The sequence below is a fragment of the Pygocentrus nattereri genome, chromosome 9 (assembly GCF_015220715.1).
Source record: "Pygocentrus nattereri isolate fPygNat1 chromosome 9, fPygNat1.pri, whole genome shotgun sequence".
Lineage (NCBI taxonomy): Eukaryota > Metazoa > Chordata > Actinopteri > Characiformes > Serrasalmidae > Pygocentrus > Pygocentrus nattereri.
In genome coordinates, this window is record NC_051219.1 from 37,270,605 (window position 1) to 37,287,543 (window position 16,939).

General features: G+C 39.1%; 1 protein-coding gene across 1 annotated transcript; it reads left to right on the forward strand.

Annotated features, from left to right (window-relative positions):
* The first annotated feature begins 4,570 nt into the window (after window positions 1-4,570).
* On the forward strand, window positions 4,571-14,077 carry LOC108434647 (ERBB receptor feedback inhibitor 1). Its single transcript, XM_017709950.2, has 4 exons — window positions 4,571-4,693; window positions 8,705-8,884; window positions 10,400-10,482; window positions 11,798-14,077. Exons 2-4 carry the CDS (start codon window positions 8,838-8,840, stop codon window positions 12,781-12,783), a joined length of 1,116 nt encoding a protein of 371 aa, XP_017565439.1. The 5' UTR covers window positions 4,571-4,693; window positions 8,705-8,837; the 3' UTR covers window positions 12,784-14,077.
* The last annotated feature ends 2,862 nt before the right edge of the window (window positions 14,078-16,939 follow it).

Here is a 16,939-nt window from a genome sequence, read left to right on the forward strand (position 1 = left end):
TTGCAGATTCTGACAAATCAAAAAATACACTTCTAGTACCACGCAGTTTAAATTGTGCCATGGGAGAGCCCATTATTGAAATCAGTCATATTTCAGACTTTAAGGTTCCTCCTGTAGACACTGACATGAATTATGCAATTTCCTAACAGCATGTCTCACCAGTAAGCTTCCATCAACACTACACAGACAGCACTGACATCTCTTTATCTTTTTCATATTCATATTTGATCATATGGTCACTGTTTTCAAATGGATCCTTCACAATTTGGAACATGGCATATTCATTAATTATCACTGTATAATATGAAATAGATAGTCAAGCAAACATTTGTTCAGTGTTGATATTGACACCTTCAGAGCATCAATTAAGTTAAGACATAACAATAGTGACTAAACAAGCAACTCAAAGTATCATTTTGATCGGGAAGAGCCCCAGGTCTTCAGCTCTCAGAAACAATAGCCCTTCATATCTCACCAATTTGCATCTTATTGCATATTTATTGATGTTTTATGAGGCTCTGTGTGTGTATACGTCACCCTTTTGTGAATGTATATGAAGTGATTGTGTGTGCGTCTCTGTTCATGTCACATGCGTTGTAGTATAGTGGTGCCACGAAGTGACAGGGGCAACCAGTGTTTCTGTGTCACCCCACCCTTGCAGGCTTGATTGGTGCTGTTGGTTACAAAGGAACTTACTCATAGGAAAAATGCAGTGGGTGTCCTGAGCCACCACAGCCTATTAGAACAATAAAGAAAAAGCTACTCAACAGCCCCGTCAGGTTCTACCACCTAAACTACACTCTGCTCTTCATGAAAGAAGGAGTGACGGATGGTTCTACACACACAAGCACTTAAGGATCTTGTCATTCAACCAATATGAGTAGCCGTAAGAATAGGAGGTGTACTGTGTCTATAAAAGATGTGAAGCATTAGTGACTGGTGACATCTGTTTGGCACATGACCAGTATAACCTCACCAAGCTCCATCTTTATTTAAATACTTGCTTTATGGAGTTTGCAAGTAATGGTAAGTAGGGCATTTGATATAGAAGCCTTTTCCTCCCATGCAGTCATCCTGCTGACATTTCCAGATTTGCCTAAAGAAGAAAAAGGATCTCTTGGCTCCTCGTACGGAAGAGAGGAACAACTGCACTACGTCAGTTCCACACTGAAATGGTTTTATTTGCTATTTGATCAGCTGTGTGTCATGAAATAGCGATCAAGCATGGGGCTGCTGCTGAAATCATTTGTGGTTTTTTAGATGTTGATTTATCATTACCAAGAATCACTCAATTCTGACCACACACCCTCGGGTGCGTCCTGGAGAGGCCCAGTGTTCCAGATTTGACGTGTCCCCAGGCTGATTAAACATCTCATTGGAGGGTGAATATTCTTGACAATCCTTCCTTTGTAGGAAGCAAGATAGTTCCAGAAGAAAGCTGAGAGTGTGGATACCAGTGTTATAGTTTAGTGAGACATCACAGCATGCTTTCATTTGCTATCTTGTCCCATTTTTATTGTATAATTCCCTTGAGCTCTAGGAATTTTACTCTAGGAATTTTACATAGTTATGCATCTTAAAGCTAGTTACAAAATTACTAATGTGAATTATTTGATAAGACTAATATCAAATTAGTCTTATGAAAGAAATATAGATGTTATGTAGTACAGGTCTGAGACCACTCTTCATTTATGTCATATCTAGTCAAAACACAAGTACAAAAAGTAGAAATTATTCATATTCATTGAGGGAGGGGAAAGTTAAAGATAAGTTCAAGTCAAAGAAAAATAAGTGAAAAAAGTTTCCAAAACTGGAGTTCAAAAAATGATTCAAAGTTATAGGGAAAATGGGACTCCCATGCAGCCATGCAAGACTTGGTAGACCAGCTAAACTGTCACTATAAGATAGAGTATTCAAAGCTTTCTTCTTTGAAAAAGAGGAGAAAATTAAGCTCCACTCTGGCTTCAAAATCCCCTCCATCCTTCCACTCTGAGAATACAGCTCAATGATATGAGTCTGAAAGGTTGTGTAGCTGTCAAGAAGCCAATAGGCAAAAAGAAGAAAAACTAAGAAACTGCTGGTGTTCCAGAGTCCAGAACCTAACATTACTAAATGTGTCTGGAATTACTGGGATTGTGAAAACAGAAAATGGAACCAACTTTTAAGACCGAAAAATATCCCTGCATATTTCTTAGAAAAACTGAAAGCAAGTCTCCCAAAATGAATGCAAGCCATAATAAAGACACAAAAGTGGGCATGCTAATATATATATATATTAAGCCTTTGAACATAGATTTTCTGTTTTCTCCTGATACTTAAAAATGTTTACTTTGTACTTAATGGCTGTTTTTCCTGGAAATGAAATAAATACATGGTGGTCTCTGCTTTTGAACAGTACTGTACATATGCACCCTTTGGATTTGGGGGGTTATGTGTGTGCCTTATCCAAGATTCAGAAGTCAGGATTCTCACTCTTAGCTACGGAGCCCCAATGGTGACACCCTGTATAAATAAAAATAATGCGTGGCCACGACTTAGTAAGGAGTGGGAATGAGATAATTACTAAGTCATGGCCACGACTTAATTGTCTCATTCCCACGCCTTACTAAGTCACAGCCACGCATTAGGATCTCGTTTCCATGCGTTATTTTTACTTATATAGGATGTCACCAGTGGGGCTTCGTACTTAGCAGAAATAGAATATATACAAAGTTATTTTTTTAGGGTGTGGTGAAGGACTTAGGCTGATATTGTGCATTTGATAGAGGTTGAAGGAGGTTGTTGATCTATGATCCATGGCACTAGCAGCTGTGTGTGGGACTGAGACCCATGGACAGGAAGTGAGTTGACCCTCCTCATGGGAGTTCGGCCCACCACAGCGTAACCCCCATAGCTCCCAGACCGAGTGAGCTATTGTCCCAGTCCCCAGGGTGAAGTGGGCCTCAACAGATCATTGAGCTTAAAAGGAGATGCTTACGCTTGCTGACGTAGGCCATTTCGACTCTGTGACTGATGTTTACCACATTTTTTTCTCTCTGGCAAACATTGTGCCTCTTTTTGCCTATTTGTCCTTGAATAACATCAGGATCTTTACAACCTTGTGCTGCGTTTACTGCGCACTGAGATTAGCTATGAGATCGAGGTGGCCTTTGGTACAGTTACAGTAGGCCTATAAAGTGTTTTTTTGTTTACCATACATAAAATTAGATTGTTCACTCTATCAATATCTTTGATTTGAAGAGGTGAGCACAATCAGTATTGTACACCTTTTAGTCCTTCCACTATATTTCCTCTGAAACGTCTGCTTATGTTCTTGAGTGGGTCATAAAAGAACAGGCTGTAAAATAAAACATCATACATTGTGTGAACTGCTTGTCCCACAGAGCCGCCCCCTCACACCCACACTCCTATGCCCACACAGAGTGACGTCGCTGTTCGGGCCCACGTGCTGCTGCCAGACACATCTGCTGAAGTGGAATGCTGAAAGCCCTAATTAGGGAATTGCAGAAGCAGTGCCACGGAAGCCTCAGGACTCTAACAGGGAAATACAGATTGTATATTTTAGTGGGTGTGTTGTGGTTTCCAAAGCCTTTGTTGTTGCAGTACTAAAAGTGGCCTGAAAATTGCAATGATTCATGACTGGTTGATGATTGTTCTTCTGCACACACCTCAGTTACTGTGTTGACAGTGGAGATTTGTGCAATTTTCTGTCAGTATTTCAATAAGAAATTATATCCCAAAGGTTGGACATATCGCTGTTTCAGTCACCATGTCTGTTTTTTAAAGTTAAGCATTTGAGTTGTTTACACTAGAGCCCACTTTAAAAAATAAACCAAATTATTTTTTCTTTTTTGGGGATAAAACTGTTATGTAGACAATGTTAAACTACCGTTACTAAATGTATGGTTCAGTTCCGGTCCAAACAAGCCATATATGTAAAGTAAGCTGTGAAACCTATTGATTACAGCAGTTTGTCTCAATGTGTTCATGCTGAGGTTGTAAGCAGTATTTCAGCCTGAACTGCTCTTTAATTGAGGCACAATGCAGGCCAGTCAATCAGAACACAACACATTTTGTCCTGAAGCCACAGAATTAAAAACAGACCATTTACTTGTAAAGGATATGTGAAGGTAGTACATAGAACCACACAAATGTTATGATTTGGGGGAAAAGGAAATAAAATATTTAAAAAAATATAGATTACAGGCCATTTAAAATCACTTATGTTCATATAAGGGGTTCCATTATGACTGTGTGTCCTCGAAAAGGGTTAGAATGTCTACCATTTAATATTTATAGTTTAGCTATTGTGGTTGGCTGATTGACATACTCGCAGTAGTGTATCGAACAGAAAATTGTGGGATTTTTTGATATATCCACAATAAGCTCTTTCAATTTCAAAATGACAGACTTAAGTCTTTCATACCCAAAAAAATCCTAATTTTCCCCAAAAAAGTCCCATTAAGGGTGTCACCCTGTTCCTTTAAGGGTGGGGCGTGGCCAACGTGCACACGTCACCAGTCCATATAAAGAGTTTCCGCTGTCCGGTTGATTTGTGGCTCGCCCGCACGTGTGGCTATTCGTGAGGTTTTGGTTCTGAACTGAAGAAGCGTCCAGAGTGAGTTCCTCCCAGCGCTCTCCTCGATAAAACACGGACTTTCAAAGGAAAACTGTGAAGAAGAAACCATCACCTGTAAGTGACAGAGTTGTTTAGCGCCTGTGTAGCCAGTTTAGATAGAAATGTGGACGTTTTAAGCGAAAGTCAGCTGTCAGATGATTGTAACTTTGTGCCGAGTCGTGTGAAGCACATCTGAGCCTGTTTGGAGTTTGGAGAGTGTTTACAGAGAGTCCTGTAGGTCTCCGATATACAGATATGCGGACTGGAAGATAGATGTGTGAGCATTAGTTTCAGATTTGCAGACTAAAGAATGGACTATGACTGACTATGTATCTAAACTCCTAAACACGTGTAATAACAGAGACCTACATGGCTCTGAAGTACAGGTGACTACACTGGACTCTAGTCATGTAGTTATGTACATATGAGGTTGGTTTCCAGACAGGGATTAAGCCCAGTGTTGTAGTATTTTTTCATTCAGTGGATAATCTCCAATCAGAATGCTGTGTAGTCCAGGACTAGGCTTAATCTCTGTCTATCTGGGAAACTGACCTATATATACACCTGTATAAATAAAACATCACACATAGGTGTATGTGGCTAATATACATAATACTAATATGGAATATATGTATATAAAATGGGACTCATGTGTGTCTAATATAACAATATATTAGACACACATAAGCATGCTAACATTATAGACGTTGTGTGTGTGTGTGTGTGTGTGTGTGTGTGTGTGTGTTTATGGGGGGGTTAATAAACGGGACTTATGTGTCTAATATAGAACAACCCTTGCATATTCATTTATTGTTTTACACATAATATGAAAATACCAGCTGCTCTTTACATTATCTGAAGACAAACAAGTCTGTACTTTAATGTGTCAGTTGGTTAGAATACATTATATTTACATGAACTTGCATTCAAAGTAAATAATTTTTTTTTTCTTTTCTTGTAAAGTTTTCATTTTGGAGATATTTGGCCCCACAGTGACAAAATACTCTTGTATGTCCCTACAGATTTGTTAACTGACCAATAAGCTGTGTGTACATCTAAAGTCTCCAATTATAGAGGCCTATAAGTTTCTAATATACAGATGTATACTGGACTAGATTATGTGAAGTGTTTTAAATGGCTTTAATGCAGATGTGTGGATTGGAGTAGCCCACATATGAGATGAGTAGCACCTGAGTCATTGCTTGGCCTTCAAAGCTCTCAGCTGTGGGTGTGTGAGCAGAATGTTGCAACAGAGTTTAGACAGGACAGAAACCTGTTGAAATTGTCCGCTGTACTGTAGCGTGTATAACGTGGCTTTAGCCAATAACGTTCTTTCTGTAGTCAAACTAGGTGTTGTTGATGGTAGTACGATGATGGTGTCATTCCTGGAAAATATTGATGCAAGTCCTGAAACCTTGGTGGAACAGTGTGTGACGCTGGTTGACAGAAATAGCACTGAGTTTAACATTTACTCCATCAGGCCATTTTCGGCATGTCACAGTGGTGCACGAACAAAATGAACACTTGCTGTGTTTGTGTAAGTCCACTTGGACGCAAATGTTCATTTATCCTGTACATTTAAAACTAGTGGTGAAAATTTCAAACTAGGCTGTACCTAAGTCTTTGACAGAGCAACATTTTCAAAGTGCCTTTAGATAAAATGGGAAAGTTTGATGTAGGTGCAGTACAGTGCAAAATCAGAGACCATCTATCATTCATTTATTTTCTAGTCAGTATTTTATTTTTTCATTTTTATTGCGGTACAACTTTTGTTGTATTTTGCTGTCAAACATGTACCATGTACCAGGGTGTGGTCTTATGTTTACGTAGGATAATCTTCATTCTGTGTTGAAATACTATATGGACCTGTGCCACAGAACACACAAACACAGACGTGCGTATGCACACGTTGTATTGATTTCACACTAAAAGCCTTCATGTGGGAGAATGGATTGTTGTGAAATGTTCTGATGGATGCCCGTGCTGTGTCATAGTGTTGACTCAAGTTGGTTTAAGCACCAGTGTTTGGTTTTAGTGTGGGATGACCATGATAATGGACACTTCTCCCCCAGGTGCTCCTCCTGTGTTTCTGCCACTACACTCACTCCTACCTCTCTGTCCTGTCTGTTGTGGCAGAAGCCTGACCTCATGCATGAGTCCTTCCTGTTGAAAATACACAGGCATTTTCCGCATCACAAAAGCACAAAGAACTATTCATGCTGTAAAGTGGCTCCATTCATGTAGTGGGGGAATTAATGATTGTAAGCTTCAGCCTTTCCCAGTTCTAACTGAAGCAAAGCAGAGGCCGAGCATGTGATAAGTTGCATAATGTGCTCTACCTTGGTATTTCATTGATTTCATTCTCCATTTCACTCGAATTCCAGTCCCGCTTCTCCTGAATGGGTTTGTTTTTTAACGCGGATTGCCGTGAATGCCTAGTGTTGAGGTGTTTTGGTGTTCTTAAGGACGCAAATCAAAATGGCGCATGTTTGACTTGTTTGTAGAACAGAGTTTTTGCAAGAGAACACATTTCTCTTTAAACGCTTGAGACTGGTCTAGCTTGCTTGTGACAAAAAAAAAGTACGCTAAATATAGAAAAAAACACCAGGACAAAAGTCACACTGACTCAAATTTAGCGCAAGATTTAGGCTATAAGGCTTGTATTTTTAAATCAGCATAGTTAAATCTGTAAGATATAAACCGTCATTCAGAGTAGTTTCATGTGAAATACTCCATTCTAGAGAAACTTTCCACGTCCGAATCGTTCCCAGTGGTGATGATAGAAACCAGACGTCCGAAGCATTTACTGCATCTAAAAGCTCCCTCACAGAACATTATTACACAAAATGGTTACAGATATGCTGCATGATGCCTGAGACATTATTTTATGGTATTTCGAGAGAAGCTTTTGGCCTTAAATATGTTGCCCCCCCCATTCCATTCATGGTGGGGAGGTACATGCAGGATTTTGTTAGGCCTTTAGTCCCCAAAGAAAACTTTTTTTTCAGCTTCAACTGTTAGCAGCATTACAAATAAAACCTCAAGACACATGTAGGTTCACTGATTGTTATGGATTGTAAATAAAATAGCTGTATTTGCATTGGAGACATTGTGACTCCTGGTTCTTATCACCACCTACTGCAAAGAAATACAAGCTTTTCCCAATTTTGTGTCCGGTTCCACCCACTAGCTAGATCTCCCCCTATGGTTCCTTGTGAAGTCATGTGAAGCCAGCCGCCACATTTTTATCAAACTATTTATCAAACTACTGTAACGTCATTGGACAGCTCAACACGCTTGGAGGAGAGTACTAAATGCCGATTTTTGTTACATTAGTTAACAGATGCTTGTGCTGGTTAGCATTGTGCTGAGTAATGAGAGCTAGGACCATCCTACCACCCAAAGAGAGCGAAGGCAATCATGCTGTCTTGGACTCCTGGCCAAGAACAGCTGTTACTGTCTAAATTAAAAATTTAAATAAAGTTAAACAAAGTGTGCTACTAATGGCAGTGCTTCTTGTTTAGTTGGCAGTCCCTTACATTAAGTAAATGTCTCCACTTTGAGCATCTCACACTCATTTGTGGTTTAAGCTACACTCACTTTCCATTTGTAATTAAAGAAGGCATCAAGTACTGTAATTGTCAGTATCCAAAAAAAAAAAAAAATCAGCATTTTGGCTTTCTAGGCTTACGTTTAGTGTCATCACAAAAGAGCACACAGCTTTGCTCGTCTTGAAGCTTGTATCTGTAAGGCTGTAGCCTGGAGCACTCATTAAAGATCTTTCCCAGTGGGCCTGCTTAAAAGAGGCCTGTGGCAGGATATTAATATTCCAAAAAGGTCTGAGTAGTGGTACTGTGAAAGGAGGGAGGGGAAGAGTTCTAAGACCACCCTAGTATGACCCCAGGGTTGAGCAATTAGTGTACTTCAAACAAGCTTCCCTCAGTTTGATGTACAAGAAAAGGAGTTACAAACAACAGCCATAGCAGCATCACCAATGGCATACACGGTGAATGTTTTCTGAGGTGTAACGTCCATGATTTAAAGAGAAAAATATGTTTTAATCATGTTCCCATTTTCTCACTGCAGGCTTTGAGAGTCGAGAGCCGAAGGTAGTCTGTTTTTCTGAATGGAACTTGAGGCCTGCTGGATTATGGATTGTACAAGTCTGAAAGCAACAAAGATCAGGACACTCTGAAGTATCTTCAGTCGTTTGTAAAGCATGGCTTCGGCCAGACCCTACTGGGACCAGCACCATGCTATGAACAGGTGAGTGTCAACACATGCAATTCAAACTAATTAGTGCTTTTATCATGTGTTTCTCCTCTTTCTACAACGTTAACCACAGAGTCATGGGCAGTAACTGAAGTTAAAAAGACTTAAATGTATGCAGTCAGGAACCTCACTAAGTTCTGTGTAGGCATTACTCTGTTAGATTCACACCCTGATTATTCTATTTTTATTTTCAGTTTAGCTGAGCAATAAGACATACTTTGTTGTTGCATTGATACAAATTTTGAAAAAGTCATGCATGTCATAACATGCAATACAATTAAAGTAGGCAAAAATATCATACAGCGATACTTGAAGACATTAAAGTGTACAAACAGTTGTATTACTGAGGTTTGATGAATTGTAACAGGGGAAAAAGAATCAGAAGTGCCACATTTAAACAATGCATACAGTGGTTTTTATTCTGCATTATTCTGCATTGCTTTGCACTAAATATACTGTAAGTAAACCTTGTGTAATGTTTTTCTTTGTACAACATGCAGTTGTTTAGGGTGTGTGTCCTACGTTGTACATACTTGTTTTATTTTTGCCCTTGAGGTCCACTTATAACATTTGTCATTTTATGCACAAGAATTGGTCATAATTCATGCTCCTTACAATATAACAGGCTGTTTTTGTTACTGTTCCTTTAAGACTGACATAATGATATAAGTAGTATCTGTTGGGTTACTACTGCCCTGCCCTGTGCCTCATTCAAGAAACACTCAGAGCTGAAACGCTCCTTAGAACTTCAATATGAATGGGCATGGCTTAAGTGCTGTAGGCTGAATAAGTGAAGGCATGTAAAGGAGTTGGTTCTCCAGACATCACAGAAGCAATTAATGTAAAAGTGGCTGCTTTAATGCAAAGCTTTCCTTTATGGACTGCATGGATTGGTTAGGGAATGATATTTTTAAATGTTGGACAATGTTTAGATATTACTTCAAACCTCTTTATTTTTTCCTTTTTTTATTTTTATTTTAAAAGTGAGGGAAGTGGTTTTTTTTTTTTTTTTTTTTTTTTTTTTCCATGCTATGAGCCCTGAAAGTACTGATGATATCGACAATCTGCTCAGAAAAACAACGTGACATATTTTATCACAATAACTATAAATATTGTCATATTGCCCTTCTCTAGATAAAGTATTTATTTAGATCAGATTAATGTCTGATTTTTTTTTTTTTTTCATGTAGTAGTAGTAGTAGTAGTAGAAGTAGTCTGTAGTTGCCAGTTTGTAACACTTGGTGCCTTTTACCTTTTTAAAATGTCTAACGCTCACTCATTTAACTATAATCCGTGTCAACCATGTGAAGAAAATGTTGGCAAGAAGCATCATCCACCTGTTGAAACAGATGCAATTGAAGACCATTGTAATGCAGTTACATCTGAACGCTCGTGGCCTTATTATAGCACTACTGTGATTTATTTGCATACTTTTGTTGGGTGGAAAATACACTGCCTTGGCTATCCTGTACCACAAGATTCAAGCCATCTTTCATTTGTGTTCCACAGCATGTACTTTTGTTTCGATGCTGACTCCATAGAGCACAACCTGAAAACACATCAGCAAGGATCCGCCTCTGCGGGCTTTGACGGTAAGTGAATGACGTTGTATTCTACCAGCACAGTCAGGCTTTACTGGTGGGAGGGAGGGAGCCTATCACAATTTGGTCACTTTGTGTTCTGCCTGTGAGGTGAATGTTTCTCAGGAGGTTCAGAAGGTTATGGGAAGCCAGAGGATTATCACCTTCTGGGCTGATAAGTGATTCTTGTAGTAGGCTTTTTACTGTGGCTTAATCTGCTTGTTATAGAGTTGGCACTGTGATTGTGGTTTTTATAAAGGCCTATTTGAGCTGGATTACTTTTACTAGCCTTGTAAAAAAAATGAAGTCAGGTGAATTTAAAGTATTAAATGGCTGGAGGCAACCACAACGACTGTTTTTATTTAGTTTTTAATAAGCTCCGTTTAAACTGTTTACCCAACTGTAAAGCAGTGCGTAAATGTTAATTAAGGGGACTTGAATGTGAGACAAATTGGTGATCCTAATTTGATTTAACTCAAAAAGCAGTGAACCTTAAAGTTGACCTGACTTTTAATTCTTTTAGTGTTGGACGCAGCATCATTTACACGATTACTGATGAGAGCCGTGACTTTAAGTCAGAATTTATTCTGAAGTGAATAACCTGTTACAACTGGATGAACCTGGCGCGCTCTCAGAATAAAATAGTTCTGAACTGACCCTCGTGATTATAAAATAATAACAAAGGTCATGGACAATCTCTTTAGTGCTGGAAGGAAAGATATGTACCGACAGCATGACTTGACAGTTTTTTTATCCTCAGTTTAGGTCACTTGTGAGGTATCTTGATAAGTAAGATGTCTTAAATCTAGTGAACACATTTAATATTTCTTATTATGAAGTTGTATTAATATTAACATTTTTTACTGCTTTCTTGTTGTTCAGCAAATAAGCTGTAATTGTGCATTGAAATATATAGAAGTGTGTGTATATAAAAGTAAATTTGATGATTTCACTTGCCAAGATCAAATTTTTATTTTATTTTTTTAAGAATTCTATTCCTGTACTCTGCTGTGTTTGCAGTCCATCATGTTGTTCCTGAGCGTAATATCCCATGCAGTGTTGTTGTGCACATCCTGGCTATAATGTTTCACTGCAGGCTATCTGTGGTCATTTGGGGAATCTACACATATTCATGTACGAATGAGCCACTCAGTTCCCTTGCAATTTACATAAAAGGAACTTTCCCCTGGTGCAAATAATCCAGCTCAAATAGTGCTTAGGGCAGCTTTTATGAGATGTATGAGCGTGCACGATTGCTTTTATTTATGGTTTGCGTAGGCCACGCATGATTTTAAAACCACACCACATTGTGCTTTTTGTCTCTTAGGAAGGATGTTTGGCTCATGTTCCTCGCACAGCCCCAGCCACCAGTGTCAGTCTGTAAAGGCTGCTGGTCCTACACAGCTCCTCCTCTCCTCACTGCACAGCCCACCTGAGGGAGACCAGGTTGTTCCGTCTTTCCAGAAACTTTCAGTTTATGAACAAGCGCCCCCGTATTCTCCAAGGAGAATTTCCAAGCCTTTGCCTCCTCTGCCAGACATGGGGGACCTATATTCTGATGAAGCAGTGGACAGTGAAGTGGAGTTCTTCTCCAGCAACAGTGAGAGCCAGCTGCTGGTGTCTGATCGCACCTCTAAACCTTTACCCTTCCGATATGGCACGCCGGGTAGGCGGAGTTTCCGTGGCTGCGGCCAAATTAACTATGCCTATTGTGATCGTCTGCAGGAGCAGGAGAAAGCAAGCGTTCAGAAGTCTGAGCAGGCCGTCCATCGAGAAAGGGACAACTTGAAGCAACCGGAACGGCCCCTGCGCAAGCTGCGCCGGACTCATTCAGGTCCTGCTGGATCCTTTAAACCTCCCAATCTCCGTCTGGCCGGCCTCCAGCACCCGTCCCAGAGCAATCCACAAGAGAAACCTGAGGTTCCTCCACGGATCCCCATTCCATCTCGTCCCAGAAAGAGCGTTGATGAACATGACATGGACCAACCTCCTGAAATCCCACCAAGGCAGCCCCTCTTTTACACCATTCCACGATCTCCTAGTCCCAAGAGCCTCCCTATTTATGTCAACGGAGTGATGCCGCCTACTCAGAGCTTTGCCCCCAACCCTAAGTATGTGAGTAAAGCCCAGCACAGGCAAAACTGTGAGGGTTTGCCGGCTCCTCGTAATCCATGTATTCTGCCGATCATGGAAGACGGAAAGAAGGCTAGCACTACTCATTACTTCCTTCTGCCCCAGCGACCAGGCTACCTGGACAAGTTTGAAAGGTTCTTTAAAGATTCAGGCTCTGAAGCTGTGCACAGTGGATGTTAAATGCAGCCGGTGATGTTTGAACAGTTAGAAATCCTCAATTTACTTGTAAGGTCTGGTTTCTGGGACATGGATTAAGCCTAGTCATGGACTAAATTGCTGTGCCAACAATGAATCACCATTGTAAAAAATAGCTTTAGTCTAGGTCTAGGCTTAATCTGGGTGTTGAAACCTCTCCTTTATAGCCTTGACTGATACTATACTGACAGTATTCAGGTGCTTACTTTTATTAATCCCTATACAATGCCACCTCAACATGAACCCAGAGTACTAAAAAAGTGGCAGGTCATAATTGCTGGACATTGTGGAGCCATTTTATTTTCTTTGTTTGGTTTATCAACCAATGTCCTCATAATTTAAATGCTATTTTATTTTCCTTCCTTTAGTATTACTCAGTTTAAAGGTTTCTTTTCTGAAGGTTTTAACCTGTTATATCTTATTGTAATGGTTTACATGTAACACTGGTTGGTATAAGCTGGTCTTATACTATACTTCATGTTCTTATTCCTTTGCTGAATGTCGTAGGAGTGTCATTGTGTGGCCCTTACATTGTGTCATAGCTACAGTTGTTCATGTTGCTAATGTAGCATTTGCACTCACCAGCTGGTAGATACATAGATTTGATATGAATTATTTATATTCACATGAAATGTCTAAGAAGTTGTGTATGTCTTATTTAGGCTTACTCATTGCCCGTATGTTCAGTCTGACTGTATTTTTTTCAGCAAAACTGTTCAAGGAAAAGATTGATGAGCTATTTATATATAGCTTGTAATGGGTATGTTCAACACATAACATGATACTTGGACCTAAAACAATTGAACTATACCATAATAATTCTGTGTCTGTAGCTCAAGCAGTGGGGTTTGAACTCCTGAGCCACAGCCTGTTCGACGTGAATGAGAAGTTCAGCAGCAATGTTCTTTATTACTCTGACACAACCTGTACTTTAACACGTACATGTCATGTATTTACCCACCCATTTACTCACGCTTGGTATTTGCTTAGTTAACTGGCTTGATCATTCTCCAGTGATTAAGCTGGTCATGTGACACTACGTATGTTTACAAGATGTATTGGAATCTCTTCGTCTTTTCTGTCTTTGTTGTAACAGAAGCTGCAACTGTATTTATCCATAGCTTATTTGTTCGCATATGAAGGCTCATGATCATTAACTGTTTTTGCTGTGGTTGCACTGCAATGCACTGTCGTTAGAAATGTACAGTATTTGAGTAATTTTTTCACATTACATCCATGATCTATTTAAAGAAATAAAGTGACTTATTTATCAGTAAAATGAGGTCCAGTTATTTGTAACTCAAGCTGCAATATACAGTACTGTGCAGTACTCTTAGGTAACCCAGTATTTAATATGTAGTATTTATTTAAAAATACCTTGTACTGTTACAGTAAATGCAAATGTACACAAATACAGTAAGGTAAAGTTTGAAATACAAAGTTGAGTTCCAGACATCTCTTCAAAGCCCCCAGTTGTTGCCTTGATTTGTTCAATTCCATCAGATGATTTAACATAACGAAGTATTTTAATATTGATCAGTCATACCACATTTGCATACAAAGCCACTACAATAATACTGGGTTTCCCCTAAAGGAGAGGTTTATTTGCTGAGAATCACATATTGGAAAAAAATAAAACAAAATATAAAATGTGCTATAACTTTTGCTCAGACCACATTTTGTGTTTTATTATTTTTCCATTGTTATTCAGCAAATAACCAGTAGTTATCAATGTGTAGTCGTTATTCTCACTTGGAAAGTCAGTAAAACATTTTATTTGACCAGGAATGTAAATGACTGTACATAAAATCAATATATATTGTATTAATATTATTTATACAATCACTGGCCACTTTATTAGGTACACCTGTTGCTTGTTAACACAAATAGCTGATCAGCTAATCACATGGCTGCAACTCAATGCATTTAGGCATGTAGAGGTGGTCAAGACGACTTGCTGAAGTGCAGGCCGAGCATCAGAATGGGGAAGAAAGGGGATTTAAGTGACTTTGAACGTGGCGTGGTTGTTGATGCCAGACGGGCTGGTCTGAGTATTTCAGAAACTGCTGATCTACTGGGATTTTCACACACAGCCATCTCTAGGGTCCGAAAAAGAAAATATCCAGTGAGCGGTCAGTTGTGTGGACGAAAATGCATTGTTGATGTGAGAGGTCAGAGGAGAATGGGCAGACTGGTTCCAGATGATAGAAAGGCAACAGTAACTCGAATAACTAACCAAAATCTCTGAGGAATGTTTCCAACACCTTTGTTCAAAGTCTGCCACAAAAAATGAAGGCAGTTCTGAAAGCAAAAGGGGGTCCAACCTTTTACTAGCAACCTAATAAAGTGGCCGGTGAGTGTATGTATTCTACCACTTTCTTTTTCAAAGCAAGTGCTCTGTTAAATAACATTTAATATATAAATTTATCAGCAGCCTAAAACTTTTGCACAGTACTGTTCACTGTTTAATGAGTCCTAAAACATTTGATGAGGTATGTGGATTAATACATAGACTTAAAGCTTTGGGTAACACCATTTACTTGTAAAAGTGAATTGGAAATGCTAATTGGTTCATTCAACCCCTTAAATGGTCAGAGCCCACTGGCAGGCCCAAAGTTTTATTACACGCTCATATATACTATAATATAAGAATAGCTCAGCTAGTTTGCATGAAAGTCCCTGTAAGCTACTGAATAATAATCCTTAGTATGTAATAAGATGGAGTTTTTAAGGGATTAATATGAAGAAAATGACTTTGCAGTGAAATCTGATATTCTACACTTTTACCATAGCAGTCACTGTGCCGTTTCAGATTCCATCTGCCAGAATAAAGTGCCAAACCACACTTGCACTGTCCATGTGTGCTTAGAGACACACTACTGTTAATGTTTGAAATCAGTGTTTTTAACAATATAAAAGCAGTTTGATGTCAGATAAATGTATGAGATTGAGTATGATAGTCCTGAGTCATGAGTCATGAGTATGAAGGCAGTGATTCCTATAAAGAAGCATTTCATGTTTAAACGGTTCTTTGCATGGTGAAATGATTCTTCAGATTAATGAAGAATGTGTTGTATATGTTTTTTATAGAACATTTTTGAAAATGGTTCTATATAGCACCAAAAAAGATGGTTCTATTGTTACCAGCTTGGCATTGTGACAATAGTGCTATGAGCCTCTATACTGAACCATATACAACACATTCTTTATACGAAAGGTTGGTAAATAAGGCCTAATCTTCTTAAATGTGTCCTTTTTTCCTTCTCCATACTCCATTTCACCATTCAAAGAACCATTAAAGACAAAATGGATCAATGTAGAACTCATACTTTTAAATAGAACCCTTGCCTTCACTAAGCCCTTTATGAACCAGCTTTTTTAAGAAGCTGTAAAAAAACCGGATCCTTGTTTTTGTTGTTATTAGGTGTACAGAGACTTGTTATTCTGTCGTCCCTCAATGCTAAGTTCATGAAGTAGTTCTCACACTCTTGTCAGTTGTATCAGGATGTGTTTAGAGGTCACGTACGCTGTTATGGATGCTGCATGGCGTTATCTCTCTGTTGTTTGCTCTGAGCAGTCATAATGAACAGATTGTTAAACTCCTGGCTCTATTGCCTGAGTCACATCCTCTGACTGCCAGCACACCAATGTGACAAATGTCTCAAAGATGTGGTGTCTTTCACATAAGCTGCTCTCAATGAAGTCCCTTCAATCCAAAACATATGTTTATCCACTGGCCAGCGGAGAGCTCTTGCGGCCTCATGTTCCATCTTTAGCTATGTTCTCGTTCACTGTGAGGAAAAGAACGCTCTACTCATCTCTGAGAGATGCATTAATTTGTTCAACCCAAAAGCATTAAAGTAATAACATGTTAACACCAGTTATAAAGTTATAACAGTTATTCTCCCATTAAAGTACGTTGAAGGTGCTGCTGGTCATGAGTTTACTTAGCCTGCTGTCAGGTTTGATACAGTAGAAGAGGGTAGTAAGTTACTTCAAGTTCTTATGCTCATTTGAAAGGAAGAAAGTTACATACTACTCAGTTCCATTTCACATGTAGTACCTAATTCCTGCTTTAGTGCTTGATTTTAATCCGTTCTCTTGGTTTAGGACCTGGACTGCTTTGCTTTTGCCCACACCT